At 37.0% G+C, this 17132-nt stretch overlaps 1 protein-coding gene and 1 pseudogene across 3 annotated transcripts; both read left to right on the top strand.

The window, feature by feature from the left end:
* Nucleotides 1-2643: 2643 nt before the first annotated feature.
* On the top strand, nucleotides 2644-6085 carry LOC119997005 (annotated as a pseudogene).
* A 1215-nt stretch (nucleotides 6086-7300) lies between these two features.
* On the top strand, nucleotides 7301-16079 carry LOC119996156 (autophagy-related protein 18b). Of its 3 annotated transcripts, XM_038842691.1 has the most exons (12): nucleotides 7301-7477; nucleotides 7581-7654; nucleotides 7895-7968; nucleotides 8078-8187; nucleotides 8953-9044; nucleotides 10121-10233; nucleotides 10737-10856; nucleotides 11756-11901; nucleotides 12755-12868; nucleotides 13328-13393; nucleotides 15258-15442; nucleotides 15581-16079. In XM_038842691.1, exons 1-11 carry the CDS (start codon nucleotides 7419-7421, stop codon nucleotides 15397-15399), a joined length of 1110 nt encoding a protein of 369 aa, XP_038698619.1. In that variant the 5' UTR covers nucleotides 7301-7418; the 3' UTR covers nucleotides 15400-15442; nucleotides 15581-16079. The 3 variants fall into 3 exon arrangements, with proteins under 3 accessions (XP_038698619.1, XP_038698620.1, XP_038698618.1); XM_038842692.1 differs by lacking the exon at nucleotides 15581-16079 and having other exon boundaries at nucleotides 12761-12868; nucleotides 15258-15528; XM_038842690.1 differs by lacking the exon at nucleotides 15581-16079 and having other exon boundaries at nucleotides 15258-15528.
* The last annotated feature ends 1053 nt before the right edge of the window (nucleotides 16080-17132 follow it).

Genomic DNA, 17132 nt, shown 5'->3' with positions numbered 1-17132 from the left:
ACAAATAAACAAACCCAAATCTACATATACTTACAAGTACTATACTAACTCTGCATAATTTGTGAATCATGGACTTAGATAACAAGTACTACTCTTGGGTTCAAGTTTTTGCATTGGTGGTGCTGATCATATGTGCTGGAGCTGCACAAGCTCAGATCCCTGAGTCGGATCCATGCCTCGGAGGCTGTAGGGAAGGAATAGTCTTGTGCTCAGCCGACTGTGCTTCGAAGGCATTCTCGCCACATTCACAAACCACTGTGCCGGAGATGGCATCATGCCTCGGAGCATGTGGTGCACAAATTCTTGGTTGCATGGGTGAATGCTTTGATATGCGTACTCCATTGTCAGCCGGAGGACCGACGCAGTCAACCTCACGTTCCGTTATCCCAGCATCATGGCCACCAACGCCGCCACCGCGAATGGATCAGACACAACCCTACCGTTTCAACTAAGTAATCAATGTAATATGAAATAAATAAAGGTGGAAAAAAACTGAAACTGGAAGAATAAAATAGCTAATATATACATACATACATACATGCATGCATGCATACATACATACATGCATGCATGCATACATACATATAGCAATAAAGTGTCTCAATATTGGACATGAAAAAAAATTCTTGTCTCTTGAAATCATTACGTGTGCTAAATTTTTTGTTTTATTGATTGCCACTCCTTTTGTTTTATAACCGACAACGATATTATACAAATTAATCCTTTAAATATTCAATATAGATGTAAATTCAGACCGATAGATCCGCTCACACACAGATTTATCACCCGACGACAGTCCACTCGCACACAAATTTCTCACCTGATTACAAGATAAATTGGGTCAAAACCTAATACATGATTGCACTTTCTATCTTCTCACATACATAAATGACATAGGAATCATTAAGACGAATCTTTGTGAACTGAATTTAAACCAATAAATGGATCACTTTGACATGACAATTGACCTGATTTCAGAATAGACAAGAAATTGAACGTGTTTTGGGCAATATCGTGAAGAGGAAAGATAAAAGAGTTCAGAGGGAAGGAAGAAAAAAAAGGAGAAGCCAACAATTACCAATTATTGGATTGATAGTATAACTTCAAATATGAGACTAGGCTTGCTTCAAATACGTGGAAGGTTTTCATATTTAAAACCAACAGTAATATCTTTTCCCCCAGTATGAATTTGTTTCCCCCTTACTAATGGTTGCATAAGGGAGATCCAAATCCTAACCCTCAGATAAGAGTTCCATCCCGAACCATCTGCCAATCTATCCACGTCCTCCACACGACCAATTGAACCCCCCTTGAGCGTACCAAATTTTGAGCTCATAGCCAACAAAGGAAGATTATAAATATGCACACAAAATAATCCCTCGCAACACTTTATCTCATGCGGAGCCACAGCACCATCAGACTCCCTCAAGGCGAAAAGACAATGATCGAACAACCATGGACGTCCCGCGCGTCAATACCCGTTTTTTATCATGCTTCGATTCAAAAGTAATTGCAGACACATTATCCCCAATTTCCAAAAAAGAGGGCAAAACAGTGAATTCCCTTATATTTTTGAAGTTTTTAGACAATGCCTCTTTGGAGATCAATCATCCCATGAGAAGTTGGCCGACCAGACTAATTCCACTCTTTGTTGAAGTATCTGAAAATTACTATTATCACATATCATCATCCTTTTTCCACTCAATAAGAACTTACTAGGAATGACAGATTGTGTATATATAATATATACATATTGGAGTAAACAGTCATCCACTTACCAAAAAAGAAAGAGTAAACAATCATCCAGCATTAGTTATTAGCATTTATCACAATCAGTGATCTTGCTTAGTTTCAAAGTTTTTTTTAAAAAGTCAACAGATCTAATTATATTCATTTACCTAATAAATTAAATAAGAGAATTTGAGACCTAAAAATACTTAGAGCTACCATAAAGATGGATTACATCCCACCATATGAGAACTACATCAAAAGAAAAGGACAAACACCGTATATCACTGGATAACACCTCACTATAGCATACTACAAACTACATTGGGATAAACCCAATTAGACTAAACAACCAAACACAAAAAAAAAAAAAACAACTTGACAAATTAGATCTGAGTCATATGACAATTTGAGCAATCCTCCAAACAGATCAGAAAGTACATCCAAATGATCCACCGAAATCCTGCATATCGATACTTGAACTTGAAATACAGAATGTGCTAAGGGATCCCCAATCATGCACTGCTCTTGAAACCAAACCATTACCCAAACAGAAATCTGGGAGAAACCCAGTAGATGCCCATATTATTGAAACAAAACTAACCACAGAAGTTAAAAAATTACTAGGGGAGAGGAATTACTAGGGTAGAGGAGGAGAGGTTGTTTTCATTTTCGTGAATTCCCTCTTTATTTATCACGCGTTGCATCACTAACTAATTGACTAATTCGCAAAGATAATCAAACTCAAAAGTCTAAGTCAATTTTACTTATTAATTTTCTCACTCAATAACAACTTATTAGGAGCAACATATATTGTGTGTATATATATATGTGCATTTACATATCTTGGAGTAATGAAACAATCATCCAGCATTAGTTAGCATTTATCACAATCCGTAATCTTGTTGAATTTCAATGGAGAAAGTTGATCAAGCTCCGCCTCATGTCCTTATGTTGCCATTTCCTTTCCCAGGCCACATAAAACCCATGCTCAACTTAGCCAACCTTCTTTCCCACGCAAACATAAAAGTAACCTTCATCAACACCGAATACAATCACCGGCGTTTTCTGTCCTCCTCCTCCTCCATGTTTGATAGTTTTCAAGAGAGAATTCACTTCGATTCCATCTCGGATGGTCTTCCTCTCGAGAGGGTGCGAGCAGGCCCAAAATTAGTCACTATGCTTTTGTCTATGTGACTGGATCTCTATTTTGAGGTCCTAATACCATCTAATTAGGGGGTTGTAATATCTAAAGTAATGTATTTATATTTAAATAAGTTAGTTTTACTCTTATGGTTGCCTTTCATTGGTTTTGCAGAAAATATGACTAAACCGGCAAAGTTGAAAGCTCTCGGGACTGAAGAAAAGTGCATAGAGATGAAGAATTGTCCGAACACCTTCATTGGATGTTCAGATAGTTGAATCCAAAGGCAAAAAAGGTCAAAGAATCATGAAGCTACAGTCAAAAATGAAAATCTGCACAAACTGTCCAAACACCCTATAATATGTCTGGACAGTTGGAACCAGAAGGTTTAATCGTCCACACAGATTTCAACCGTCTGGACAGTTGCCCGATTTCTGCATTCCGAGAATGGCTAATTGAGCTGGGTTTTTGGGTATTTCTCAAGTGTAACCAATGGGAGAAAGCTTTGTAAGGGTAAATAGGTCATTATACTTGTAAAAAGAGGGGAAAACCCTAAGATTGAGTTTTCTTTCTCATTCATTCACTCTTGAACATCTAGCCACCATAGTTTCTCTCTCTCTTTCTCTCTCTAGGGTTTTGCTTAGTTCTTGTGATATTGATTGTAAACATTAGTTTTCCTCTATAAAATTGATGTTTATTCTCATTATAATGAGTGGCTAAGTCCCTTTTCTAGTTTCTAATCCCAAACAGTGGGTGCGAGGTTTCGATTACTCAAAGTATGTTCAAAGGGCCGTAGCTTCGATCCCTCTCTTTTAATTTCGTGATAGTTGTGTGATTGGATATATGAGAATGACATATTTGATTGTATTCTTGGATTGTCTAGTCTAGGGATTGCATCTAATGTGTTCGATTATGAATTGTTAAACCCATTGCATGATTTCCTTAATTAATCGAGTATTTCATTGCATAGCTATTAATTATGTGTATTGATGATGGAGTTTTGGGTTAATTTAGGAATGTACATGAGAGAGTTATGGTCAATTGATCTTTGAGTGTGAAACTAGGGTGTTAGCCAAGCCGAGCCCCAAGGGGGAACATTAATCCATAATATTAGGTGCTTATCCCTTTGTGTTCATCGTAGATTAAGAGACCCGATGGCCTACATGTATGAATTGAAGTCTTATATCCCAATTCTCTTTGCATATGCATGATTAATAGTATCACACAATGTATTGTGTATGGTTGTGTGTGTTTGCAATGATACCTTGAGTATAAGAACCGAGTAGCCACCGGGACGGAATAGAGACTAGTTTTTTAATTAATTGTTTTAAATTCAATTCGTGCTTACTTTGATTACAAAATCGCTCATGCTACCGAGTCATTCGGCCCATTTCATTTACTCGTTTTTATTTCATATTCATTGCGCTTATTAGTGTTAGTTAGTTATTTGCATATCATTCACTTCAAAAATTTGCATTACTTCCTCATGGATCGATACCTGACTCACCGGTTTATTACTTAACGATACCCTACACTTGAGGTAAGTACACACACTTTGGTGTTGGTCACTATGAAGTCCGTCACAAGAATTCTTCTGCGAGAACGTTTGGTTTCCGAGAAAATAAGGGATTCGCCAAAGGTGACATGCATCATAGCAGATGCATTCATGTCTTTCGCAGTGAATGTAGGTCAAGAACTTGGAATTGCTGTCATCAGCTTTGCGCTTAGCGCTTACAGCTTGTGGGCTTTCTCCAACATTCAAAAACTCATCCGAGATGGTGAAGTACCATTCAAAGGTGATTGGATTCATCATGCATGCATGGTTCTTGCCATGCCAAAAATTAAATTTAAATGCATATGCATGGATTTTTTATTTACTACAATGTAGACTAAAAATTAATGTTGTTATTATTATTATTATTATTTTTTGCATAAAAATTTGCTGCTACTACAGTTAATGTCAAGATTAAAAATCGCATATCGGTCAGGTATAACCCAGCCTTTTGGTTTATAAGTAAAAGCTCAGTTCCTGTTTTCTAGCGTAAGTACCAATAGCGAGAGTCCATGAAAAACAAATTCGTGTGGGTCCATGGTGCAAAGCGGACAATATCTTCAATGTTTCTAAGCTAAGAATTTCAACATGATATCAGAGCAAAGTCTCATACAATTGAACGAGACTCTACCTATTCACTTGTTGAGTCTGACATAATCCAGTCTAGAAGTGTTGGAAATCAAAAACCATTCATTATTTCTTCTTGGCGTTATTAACAAATGAGCTTGTTGAACTTATGCGATCTGCAATTGCAGGAGATGAAGCCTTGGACAAGACTGTTACCGGCATTCCAGAATTTGCAAACTCGTTTCGATACCGAGATCTCCCCCAAATTTGCAGAAGCAAAGATACCAACAGCCCAAGCATGAATTTCGTCATTGGTGAAACCCTAGCCATGGCTCGAGCCTCTGCTCTCATACTCGACACCTTTGACCAACTTGAATCCTCAATTATCTCCAAATTCGCCTCTATATTCCCCAAACTTTACACAATTGGCCCTCTGCACGCCCTCCTAAAGTCCAAGTTCAAAGACCAATCACCACCACTTGAAGGAATTTTATGCAAAGAAGACCGAACCTGCAAGGCGTGGCTCGACAGTCACAAGTCAAAATCGGTCATATACGTCAGCTGCGGTAGTACTTTTGGGCTTCTTCGGCCCCAATAGTGGGACGCCATTTTTATGGGTCATAAGGCCCGACCTGATAACGGGCCAAGAAGGTGTTGGTAATGGTGAAATTCCATTAGGCCCATTACCATCAGAGCTTGAAATTGGGACGCAAGAGAGAGGGTTCATCGTGGGCTGGGCCCCGCAGGAGGAAGTACTGGCCCATCCAGCGATTGGTGGGTTTTTGACCCATAGTGGTTGGAACTTAACAACAGAGAGTATTTATGCAGGAGTGCCTATGATTTGTTGGCCCATTGTTGGTGACCAGCAGGTCAACAGTAGGTGTGTGAGTCAAGTGTGGAGGATTGGTTTTGATATGAAAGATACTTGTGATAGATCAACGGTTGAGAAGAATGTGAGGGACAAGAGAGAGGAGATCATGAGATCAATGGATCATTTTGCGGTGATTGCTCGTGACAGTGTTAAAGAAGGTGGGTCCTCCCACAAAAATTTGGACAAGTTAATTGAAGGGATAAAGTCCATAGATTTCGCTTGATAAAGCCCATGTCATGCCAAGGAGGGCCCAATATGATATTTCCTTGTTTGAACTTAAAATAATAATATTTGCTTATATAAAAAAAACTTAAATAATTTTTTTAAAAAAGAACTTAAATAATTGATAGACTAGAATGTCATGACTTGTATTGTTATTATGGAATAAATTTGTTGGGGGTTGGTTAGCCTGTTAGGGACCTTAGGGTGACTTTGTAGTCAAATGTCTCGTGTCATAGACAGGGACGAGATTCCTCACACTGATGGGGATGAGGATGCGATTAAGATTCAAATATATAACGGGTATTTTAACTTTAACGAATACGAGACGAGTTTGTTTAATATGTACGGTGAGTCGGTGACATCCTATTGAATTAAATATATTATAAATCACATATTTTTGAAAGAAACAAATAGCACAAAAAGAAAAAGTCACCAAACAATGACTTTGACTTAATTGTAGTTGGATTGTAACTTGGACTTGGGTTTGCTTTGGTCTAAGAAGTGGACTTAAATTCATGTGTTCTTGGAATAATTATCCAGTGATATTGGTATCAATGGGATGCTGTCAATTTACAGACCCTAATTTATTTTTAAAATATAAATTAATTATTTCTTTGAATATAGGAAGAAAATGAGGACTCGAAATCTCTTAATAAATTAAGGGTTTTTTATCCATAAGAACAAAACTTAAAAGTTGTATTTCAAGAAGGACAATCTAAAAAAACCTTTAGAAAAAATGATAAAGTCTAACAACTTACCAAAATACCCTCCCTCCTTCTTTCTCCTCCTCCTCCTTTCTTCTTTCTTGTGCCACTATATCGGAAGTTGGTCATCCGATCATCATTTTCGATGAACGAACTATCAAAATGAAGCTCTTGGTCAGCCCAATCAAAACCCAGTCATGACCAATAGTAGAAAATCACTTGACTCGTTGAAAAAGGTTTGTGAAATCACGATCACCATTTGAAAAAGAACTAGATCCGGCCAGCACCGACACGACTATCAACACTTCCAATCAACTCCACAGACTAAGGGCATCACCTTTAAAGTTTTATTGCTTTTTGAACCTTTTTTTTTCCATCTGAAATCGGATATGAATATGCAGTAGACAAGTAGTAATTGTATCCAATTATTTGTGCCAACTTGTTGGTGAATAAAATAAAAATTAATTATTTGTGCCACCTTGTTGGCGAATAATTGCTTTGTGTGTTTTTGAGGTGGGAACACCGAAAACCAAACCAAATAGAAAATTGGTTCAGAAAACGGAAACAGAAAACACATAACAGCCCTTGCAGAGACCCTCCTCCCCCGACTCAATAGGGAGAACAGTCGCCATGGCCAGCCAGTCCTTACCGTACCCGATCCTCTGCGCTTCTTTCAATCAAGATAACAGGTATCTAATTCAGTTCAATTAAATTCTTAGCCAGATTTACCTATCTCGTGTCGTAGCGTAAATTTCAAGTTTCAGAGGAGAACTTTTTGAAATTGTTTTGCAGTGGCTTTGCTATAAGTACCAAAGATGGTTTCAAAATATTTGATTCCAATACAGGCCGACTCTGTTATGAGCGAGGCAAGTTCACTGAACATCTAATTTCTCTTTTTCTTTCACAAATTATAGAATTCTTTGCTCTTATGTTGCTGCAATTATCTATTTTGTGCTTGAGCAAGCTGTATCTTTCTAGTATTTCTTCTGAATTGTGGTATGCACATCATGAACGAATGATTTATTGCTTAATTGCTGTTTGTAATGGAGGTGGGTTGAGATTATGTATTAAACTCATCTATTGTTGGTTGCTTTTTCATTGGATAGGTATTGGAGCTTTTGTTATTGTCGAAATGCTCTATAGCTCCAGTCTTCTTGCCATTGTGGGAGCTGGCGAACAGGTTCTATGCCTTTGCAGTTTCATTATGCTTTCTGTTTGAAAATACATTTACTGTTGTCGTAAAAATCTTGTCATCAATTTCTTATGTTGGTGACATCAAACTGCAACAGCCATCTTTATCACCTCGTCGTCTCTGTTTGTTCAACACTACAACTGGAAGTGCTCTTCGTGACCTCAATTTCTTAACTACAATCCTTGCTGTTCGATTAAACCAGAAAAGGTAATAGTTTTATGATATATTGATGTGAACGTTGTGTTAATAAGGTTTGCGCTATTAGATTTCCATTTACACGAATACCAGTTCTTGAAAAGTTTGTTTGATGGTGGTCTTGAAAGTGATCGATATTGTCTACAAAGCTTGTCATAATACTTTGTAAAATAACTAGTGATTACAACATATATGCAAGGGATTATTTGGCATCTCAAGAGGACAACAATTACTACTTGTCTACTGCCCATTTTTTACCAATTCAAAATGACATGGCTTCTAAATTTTTTTAAAATTTGTTTCTTTTCGGGTGGTGGAAGCTGATTTCAATTAGGATTTTTCTCAAAGCTTTTTCGATTGGTCTTGGGTGTATGGCACCTTAGAGACTTAGGTACACTGAGAAACGTAGCCTGTCCTGCTATTGCTGCTGACAATGATGTGTCAGTCTTACCTTGCAATATGACAGTAATTCCTTGGATGGTTAATTAGCTTGCCAAATTAGATTCTAATTTTTGAGAACAGAAACCATTTTGGGTGGTTTGAGTATGCCATGTGACGAAAGGCTGGCGTTGACATTAGAATATATTGAGATACTTTAAGTTCCTCACAACAGTACTCAAAGTTAAACGTTAAAAGTGGTATAAACTTCAAATTGAATATTTCATTTCTGATACATCTTGCATAACTAATTGGATACAATCATTCTTTTATCATGAAAAGAAAATTCGTTTTTCATTTTCCTTTGGTGACATGGATTACTATCTCTAATTAATGCAGACTTGTCGTTGTTTTGGAAGAAAAGACGTACATTTATGACTCAAATAGTCTTGCAATATTGGACACTATTGATACAGTTCCTAATCTAAAAGGTGAGGTTGGGACTTTTTCCACTTATATTAGAATCTCCAAATTGGTCAAGATTCAATAATATGGCACTTGATAGAGTTGAAATTGAGAAATTCAATTCCTTATTCAACAAAATGGAGTTTTTGTTGAAGTTTTGTACATTCAAATCCATGAACTGATGGCCTGGTTGAGGTGACCAGCCACTCTTTAGGACTGTTTTGTGGGATCTAACACCATAACGAGCATAATTCGAGTATTCGAGCAGTGAGAAATACTCTAGCTGCCTAGGAAGGAGTTCCAAATCAGGCCTAGGACTTGGTTCCTCTCTTGACTAGAATGCTGGTCACTGAGGGTGCTGAACTTGACATTGAGTTTTTAATTCCATGAGAAGACTATTGAAGCTATAATGGCCAATTACATAGAGAAGACAGACTGATATAGGAAGGAAAAGCATGAGGAAAAAGGTCATATTTGGGAGATCACATTATAGTTGAATTCCAGAAAGCAATAATCATATGAGGTGTAATCCTATACCACAGTTTGACTCTGTACCACCTTAAGAGAGTGGACCTAATACAGTTTTTTCAATTGCCGCGTAAAGGTTATGTACGATACTAACACTATTGAGTGTTGCTGATGTTAAGGAATATATGGGCCCAGATGGCAAAGCTGCACTTTCTACTTTACCTCTTGGGAAAGTAGATTGTTTGAGTGTGCTTTGGCTTGGAGGCTCACAGTGTTTGATATGACGCAGTTGCTTAGAAGGTTCTGGTGAAATGAAGAAATAAACAAATGACAAGAGAGCCCCATGATTGTATAATTTGTATTGATAGAGGTGAAACAGCTAGATCCTAGTCTCTTCCATAGTTTGAGTTCTATCTCGTTGAATACAATTTATTTTGAGCCAAAAAAAGCAATGTAGTTTTAGGTCCACCAGCACGGGGGTATCAGCAAAAGATGACTAAGGATTCTACATTACGAAAAGGGACTTCTGAGGGGTTGTTTACAGTTATTTGTTTAAAATTTTCTGTGACTGAGTGTGCAGCACCAAATTCTGATTCAAGATTTTCTCATTATCTTTTCCCGTTTCTCTGCTCAGGTCTATGTGCATTCTCGCCCAATTTGGATGGCTGCTTCTTGGCTCTTCCTGCAAGTTTGACCAAGGGATCAGTTATGGTATACAATGTCATGGAGGTCCGCTTACATTGTGAGGTTGTTCTCTCTATCATGAAATGCATGATGTGTAATTTAGATCAAGGACTCTGCCTTGGTTTTCCGGCATGATAATAGTTTCTTCTATCTGAGAAATATCCTTTTTTTTGTCATGCATAGCTCTCAAACTTTTTTCATCGTAGTAATCAATTGTTTAAAGCTTATGTGTTATTTTCTACAAGAATGATGAGTGACAAGAAGAACTTTTGTTGCCCCATTCCACCAAACATGAACATATTGTTGACTGCATTTGAACCATGTTCTTTTAACAAGCCACTTATCGGTCACCGGAGAAGCAGAAACACTCTCTGCAATACCAAGCTGACCCTTGTAAATTGTAAAGTTATTCAGTTTCAGTCACTTTGTAACTTAAAAATTAAAATATGAAGTGTGATGATTCTGGATTTATGTTATGACCATTTCCATATATCCCACAAGGTGATTACTATTTTGCATTTTCTGGATACTTTTCATTGACATTTGTGTATTTAAGTACACTGCAGATTGATGCTCATCGTGCACCGTTGTCTGCCATTGCTCTTTCTTCAAATGGGATGTACATTGCAACAGCATCTGAACAGGGAACCATAATCAGAGTTTATCTGGTTTCAGAAGCAACAAAGGTGAAAAATATATACTTTTGTTTCTTCTAGACTTGATGATTGATATACATGTCTCTGTAGTTTACAGTTCGTCCCCTGTTGACAGTCTACCAAAGATTAATTTTCTTCAAAAGTAATTATTTTGGGTTAGTTCATGCATGGTTATGCTGTTTATTTATGAATATGCCACCTGTCTCTTCTAGTTGGGTGCCACTTGTCAGATCTTTAACAACCTGCCAATCCGTTAATGATCCCTTTAGAGATTGATTTTTTATTTGTGCTTATATTTTTCATTATACTGATAAGTATAGTTTAAATATACATTGTAATGCTTTGATGATTTTCTCCTCTCGAAATGAAGAAGGAAAAGAGGATACTATAAAAGTAGACATTTAGGATGCCGAAATTGATGGGCAGAAAGTGATCCATATGGGGCCTGGATCCAGCCCATTTTGATTTTCACATCTATTTATGACTGAGTTATTTTAAATTTGTTTGCAAACCCATTTATTCAGAAGAACTAACCGTGAACCTTATACTTATACACAAAAAAAAAAGTCATCTGTAACTATTTGTTGCTTCTCATTGTTACCCAAATAGAGATTTAACTTTTGATACGGTTATTCCAATTCAATTATTAATTTTTATTATATGTATATATATATTAAGTGTCACATGTCGTAAACTAGAAATGACTTTAGACATGGCTCCACTTGGAGAGAATGGTATAGCTGAACATTTCTGTTATGCTGTCAGTTTGACATTTTCTGATAGATGATCCTTGACCCTTTTCCTGCCTTCACTTCCTTCTCTCCTATGACACTAACTTCTTCAAAGCACTACCAGCATATTGTTTCTATTGCTCATCAATTTATAACTTCTTTCAAATTGTCTAACTCTTTTTTTTTTTTTCGCCTCAGTCATGTAGTTTTCGACGGGGAACATACCCATCAACAATATTTTCATTGTCATTTGGACCATCAATTCAACTTCCCGATATTCTTGTGGCCACAAGTTCTTCAGGTTCTGTTCATGCTTTTTCTCTGGGATTTGCTATTAGTCAGAGGTGAGAATTGTTGGAACTAAGATGCTGTAAATTTTATATCATTGTAACTCGTAGCCAATTGCATCTGCATGTTTTATAAATTATAAGACCGTAACATATGATAGCTTTTGTTTAATTTTATCAGAATCTAAAGGTTTTTTTGAAATCTTTAAAGTTTAGTTATACAAACAATATATTGGTCTTCTACTTTGCTGTTTCTTCTTTCGTATGACATCTTAGTATCTTACTTATAATTGGATGCTCAGTGTTTTTTTTCCTGTTTATTCTTTCTTTGCGGGAAATTTTTTCTATCTTGCTTTTCAGTTTCAACTATACCTCCTGTATTTGATTGTTTCAATCTCATCCAGCACCTGCTTCCTCTTTTTTTTTTTAGTCACTATAATTGTTTTTGCTTTGTTGCCAGCCTGATTAATAATTTCCATCTTCAGAACTGTATCCAATTTGTTGTTTTTTTTTTTATCTCCTTTTTATTTTTTCCAAAAAAGAGTAGGAAGAAAAATAAAAAAGTGAATATGTTTTTTCAAAACTTGTGGACATTCATTTTTCACGGCTATTGAAAGTCAATCATTGAAATTGAGGCCTGTGAAAGAGCAAGATGGAACCAGGGGTAGTGCTTTTTTCAGACCTAGGGGTAGCATTCTTTTACAGTCAAAGACCTAAAACAGGTGGTAAATGTCATTACTCCTTATTGAATGAAGTAGACTCTGCTTTCTACAAGGTTGCTATCAGCATTTTTTCATGTTTCCTGTCGATATGCTTGTCTTTTCCAAATTATTTTAGTATGACATATTTGTCAAGTGCATGGATAGTTGCAGTCATCTGTGCATCTATCACAAATATGTACTCCTTTTAGGTGCAGAAGGTCAACTAGTTTTCTTGGATCAATATTACCCAGCTCTGTGAATGATGCCCTGGATCCGGCTCATCATCATGTGCTTCACAATGCAGTTTCACCAGGAACTAAAAGGTAAGCAGTTCGTGATTAACATCATGAAACTCCTCAATATGTCCACGATCCATCAAATTGTGGCATATCAAATAAGTATATTATATTTTCTTGCCTAAGCATTGACGTCTTCATCGCTTGTGTTGGGAGTAAGTATGGGAAAAAATTAGCTAATGTTAAAAGGATCTTGAAATTACATGATATAGAGCGAAGCACAAGAGTTAGTTCAGAAAGCCCCATTGGTACAAGAGGATTATCAGGACTGTCTATTGGCTGGAGAAATGGCTTCCTGCTGTCTGTCCTTGATTACGGATCTTGCTATTTCCTATATTACCACATGGAGCATTATTTTATAAGCAGACTGCATAGTATGTAGATGCATGTCAACTTAGGGCTCATATTTGATACCATTGTGCATTTGCATAATTGCATTGACATGCTTTAATTCATTGATTTATAAGTTTATGTGCTCGTACACAGCTGTGTGGTCGTTCGCAAGGTGGACAAGGTTGCTGACGCATCAACTTCTGAATTTGTCGCTTGTAGGTGAGTTCCATAGTATTGGATTGGAACCGTTTGGGGTGTAGTATCTCTCTCTCTCTGTGACTTCTGGATAGCTTTTAGCTTGATTTCAGTTTTTGTAGGCATTAACTTAGTCAATTAGGAAGCACACGGGCAAACTCCGAAATGCACTATCTACACCAATTTAAAGAATTTTGTAAAGTCCAATGTTATCTAGGCTGTGCATTATGTTGTTAGAGGCCATGAAATATGGTTAGCTTGACTTGCGTCTCTTCTAACTGCTTGCCGTTGCCGTTTTGAATGAATGTGCCATCTGGTTTGATGGGCAAGTGACGCAACATATGCAATTTGACTTTTTGTCATCTCTAGTTAAATTTGGCATATTCTAGAGTGTGATATTCAGAAATCATCCATTTTGTTTGATAATCCAGAGTGTAATCAGGATTAAGGATGGAATAGCCAAGTATATACATGGACTATTATTATCTTTTCTAATCCTAATTCTGGTGCACTTAGCTTTTTGTAATTTTGCAAGTGTGGAACATTAAAAAATTATAATTACTAATAACTCTCTGATTAAAAATAACTAACTAGAGATTACATTTAAAGAACCAATAATTAAACAACAGTCAAACTACGAACCAATGGACCGAAATTAAATCATCTCTACACAATGTTTTGAAAACCCTTAAAGGCTAAAAATCTTTGGGGTGGGGGTGGTTAAGAGTCAGATTCTCATCAACTCCTAATAAGTAGTAAGTAGTAACTACAAATGACACTTAAACCAAAACATCTCCTTTGTAGGTGAGAACTGAGAAACTCAGAAAACTAGATCTAGGCTTCCCTAGAGGATATTTATTGCCTAACCAAGTTATGGATGCACTGTAAATTCTTCCCCCTTAGAGAGCTTGACCTTGTCGAGTAAGTGGCAAGGTCTGATCTTTCATCTCAGAAAAAGTACTGCATGATTTGTACTACTTGCTTGATATCTTTTGAACCATTTGAGAGAGTAGGTGCAAGGTACACATGGATAAGCACCATTTTTTTACTTAAAAAAAAACAAAGATCTATGGAATATATTGATCATACTTCATGAGGGTTGACTTTTTCTGACGTTTTGAAAGAAGATGCATACCATAGGGAAAATGGAATTTCCTCAATGACTGAAAACTCCTCTAATATCCTTTGATAAAGTAAGTTCTTGTTGTATCTAAAACATAGATTTTGGTTAGAATAATTATTGGAAATAATGAAATAATTTTGTTGTTACATTTTAGCATTCAAATGTTTTACAATTAATAAACTAGATTTATTTTCATAACTTTAAGCCTAACATCTGTACTGTTTATTCTGAGTTGTAACTTGTAACAGTCTTCTTATCTTCCTTAAATCTGGTAAGCAACTTCAATTGCATCATCCCTAGGATGGTGTCTTCACATCTTGCTAAAAGACCTTTTCAATTTTTTTTTCTCAGTAGACAGTGATTACAAGTGTGATCTTCCTACGTTTGTGTATAATGTATAATTGAATCGAGCTTTTATTTAGCAGCTAGCTTGAATCGAGTTCAATGAGCATGATTTAAGCATTTGAGCACAAGTTCGAATAATATGATACTTGAATTCGAACATGAATACATTTTTGAGCCTAATCAAATAGAATTTTAGCTCAGCTGCCTATTATATATTTGAATTGAGCTCAAGACGGCAGTAATCTTAGTCTAGCCAAGCCCCTGGATGCCAAAGTTCACTCGGCTCTGTTTAATTGTATATTTATATTAGGGATATGTTGATACTCTGTGACATGTATGCATGATTAAATGTTACCATCAATTTCTTACGCGATGTATTTCTGTTGGCTCATTACTCTTTACATTTTGGGTTTTTTCTAGGGCAACCTTATCCATATTAACCTACGATGGGTACTTCCAGGAGTATGTGTTGAGCATCAACAATCAAAATGAGTCCTCTTGGAGTTTAGAGCGTGAATTCAATCTTTTGACAGTACTCTCAGATAGTGCCAAAAGCTCATGATTGAAGAGGGGGGTTAAATTACCCATAAGCAGCTTGTTAACTTGTACGATGATCTTACAAACACCCTTTCATAGAACAGCAGCTGCCATTGTATTTATCCTGTTAATTATGTAAATTAACTTAACAAAAGCTTCTGAAGAGGAGTCTTGTTGTGATAGTAACGGCCAGTAAGAAATGGCAGCTTTGACGGGGAAGATCTCCGGAGTTTAGGGTTTAAAGCTTGAAGATTTGCGCAGCCCCGCTTGTAAGTGATGAACCTCAACACATGAAAAGGTTCGAGGGTGCTTGCTGTAAGATGACAGTGGACACTGCAGTTTGCTTTATCAGCGGTGGGTGGGTGATATGAATGCAGAAACATCGATTGCACCAGACAACATTACCCATCCGACGGTGATAGAGCACGCAATCAATACATACTGCAGACACCCCCCATAAGAAGGTGATGGTTTCTAGCACATTTAACTTCAGATAAAGTGTTAAGTCTCCCTTAGAAATGTATTCTTAGAAATGTATTCTAATAAATGTGAAACAGAGGAAATTTTAATTTTGCTTGGTACTTTTTGCTAGTTTAAATTATGGTTTTCATGTAGAAAAGCTGCCTTAGATATCAATGTTCCTAAGATAATCCGAGCTTCTGTGGATTGATGCATCAGAAGCACTTACTGGCTTACTGCAGGTGTTGGATGTATTAAGGCTATAGCTACTAAGCCCAAACAAGGCCCAACTTGATAAGTTATGTTTCTTATGTCTTTAGGCCCATTAAGTTAAAATGTATCCGTTTGTCTCAAACGGATCTATTTGTGTCAGTAGACGTTAACTCTGTACATGAGCTTTACTCTGTCATCTTCCTCAAGTAGTCTTTGATCTCTGCAATATATAGGTCTGTAACTAGTTCAGTAAAGTTAATGAAAATAATCTCTTCACACTTCTTTATGGTATCGGAGCCTTCAAACTCCAACGAGTTAAGCTCCTCCTCACCCATGGCAACTCCTTCTCAAAATCTCTCAACCACTATAATGGTCCCTGGCTCAAATCACTCAACCTCTGTCACTGTACATGCTATTTCTCCTATTGCTCAAAAACTAACTGGCTCTAATTTTATCTCCTGGAGATTGCAAATTTTATCACTACTTAGAGCCTATCATCTTATTGGCTATGTTGACGGAACTATCAAGTGCCCACCACTCCCAGCTACTTCAGACGCTACTACCTCCACTGATTCCTCCGTCAACTCAAAGCATCTTCATTGGACTAGTCAGGATTACTTCATTTTACATGCCATCGTTGCATCCATAGATGGTGCTATACTTCCCCTTGTGGGTGATGTTCAGACAAGTGCGGCCGCTTGGGCTAAAGTTCACTCTCTGTATGCTAATGCCTCTAGATCCCGAGTCATACAACTTAAATCGCAATTGTCCAGATGCCAAAAAGGCTCTAAACCTATGACTGAATACCTACAAGAAGTCAAGTACCTTGCAGATGAACTTACTCTCATAGATCATCCTGTCTCCTCTGATGATCTGACCATCTATATTCTAGATGGCTTAAGTGAAGAATACACTGGTATTGTTGGTTCTATACGCACTAGAGAAAACAGTTTTTCATTTGAAGAACTCAAAGATGTTCTCGTGGCACAAGAGGGATTCATCTCTCGGTTATCTGCTTCACAGCCTCCAAATTCAGTCACGGCCAACTATCATCACAAACATTCGGGGTCTAACAATCAATCTCAC

This window comes from Tripterygium wilfordii, chromosome 4 (assembly GCF_013401445.1).
Source record: "Tripterygium wilfordii isolate XIE 37 chromosome 4, ASM1340144v1, whole genome shotgun sequence".
Taxonomy (NCBI): Eukaryota; Viridiplantae; Streptophyta; class Magnoliopsida; order Celastrales; family Celastraceae; genus Tripterygium; species Tripterygium wilfordii.
This window is presented reverse-complemented; position numbering and strand designations above follow the sequence as displayed.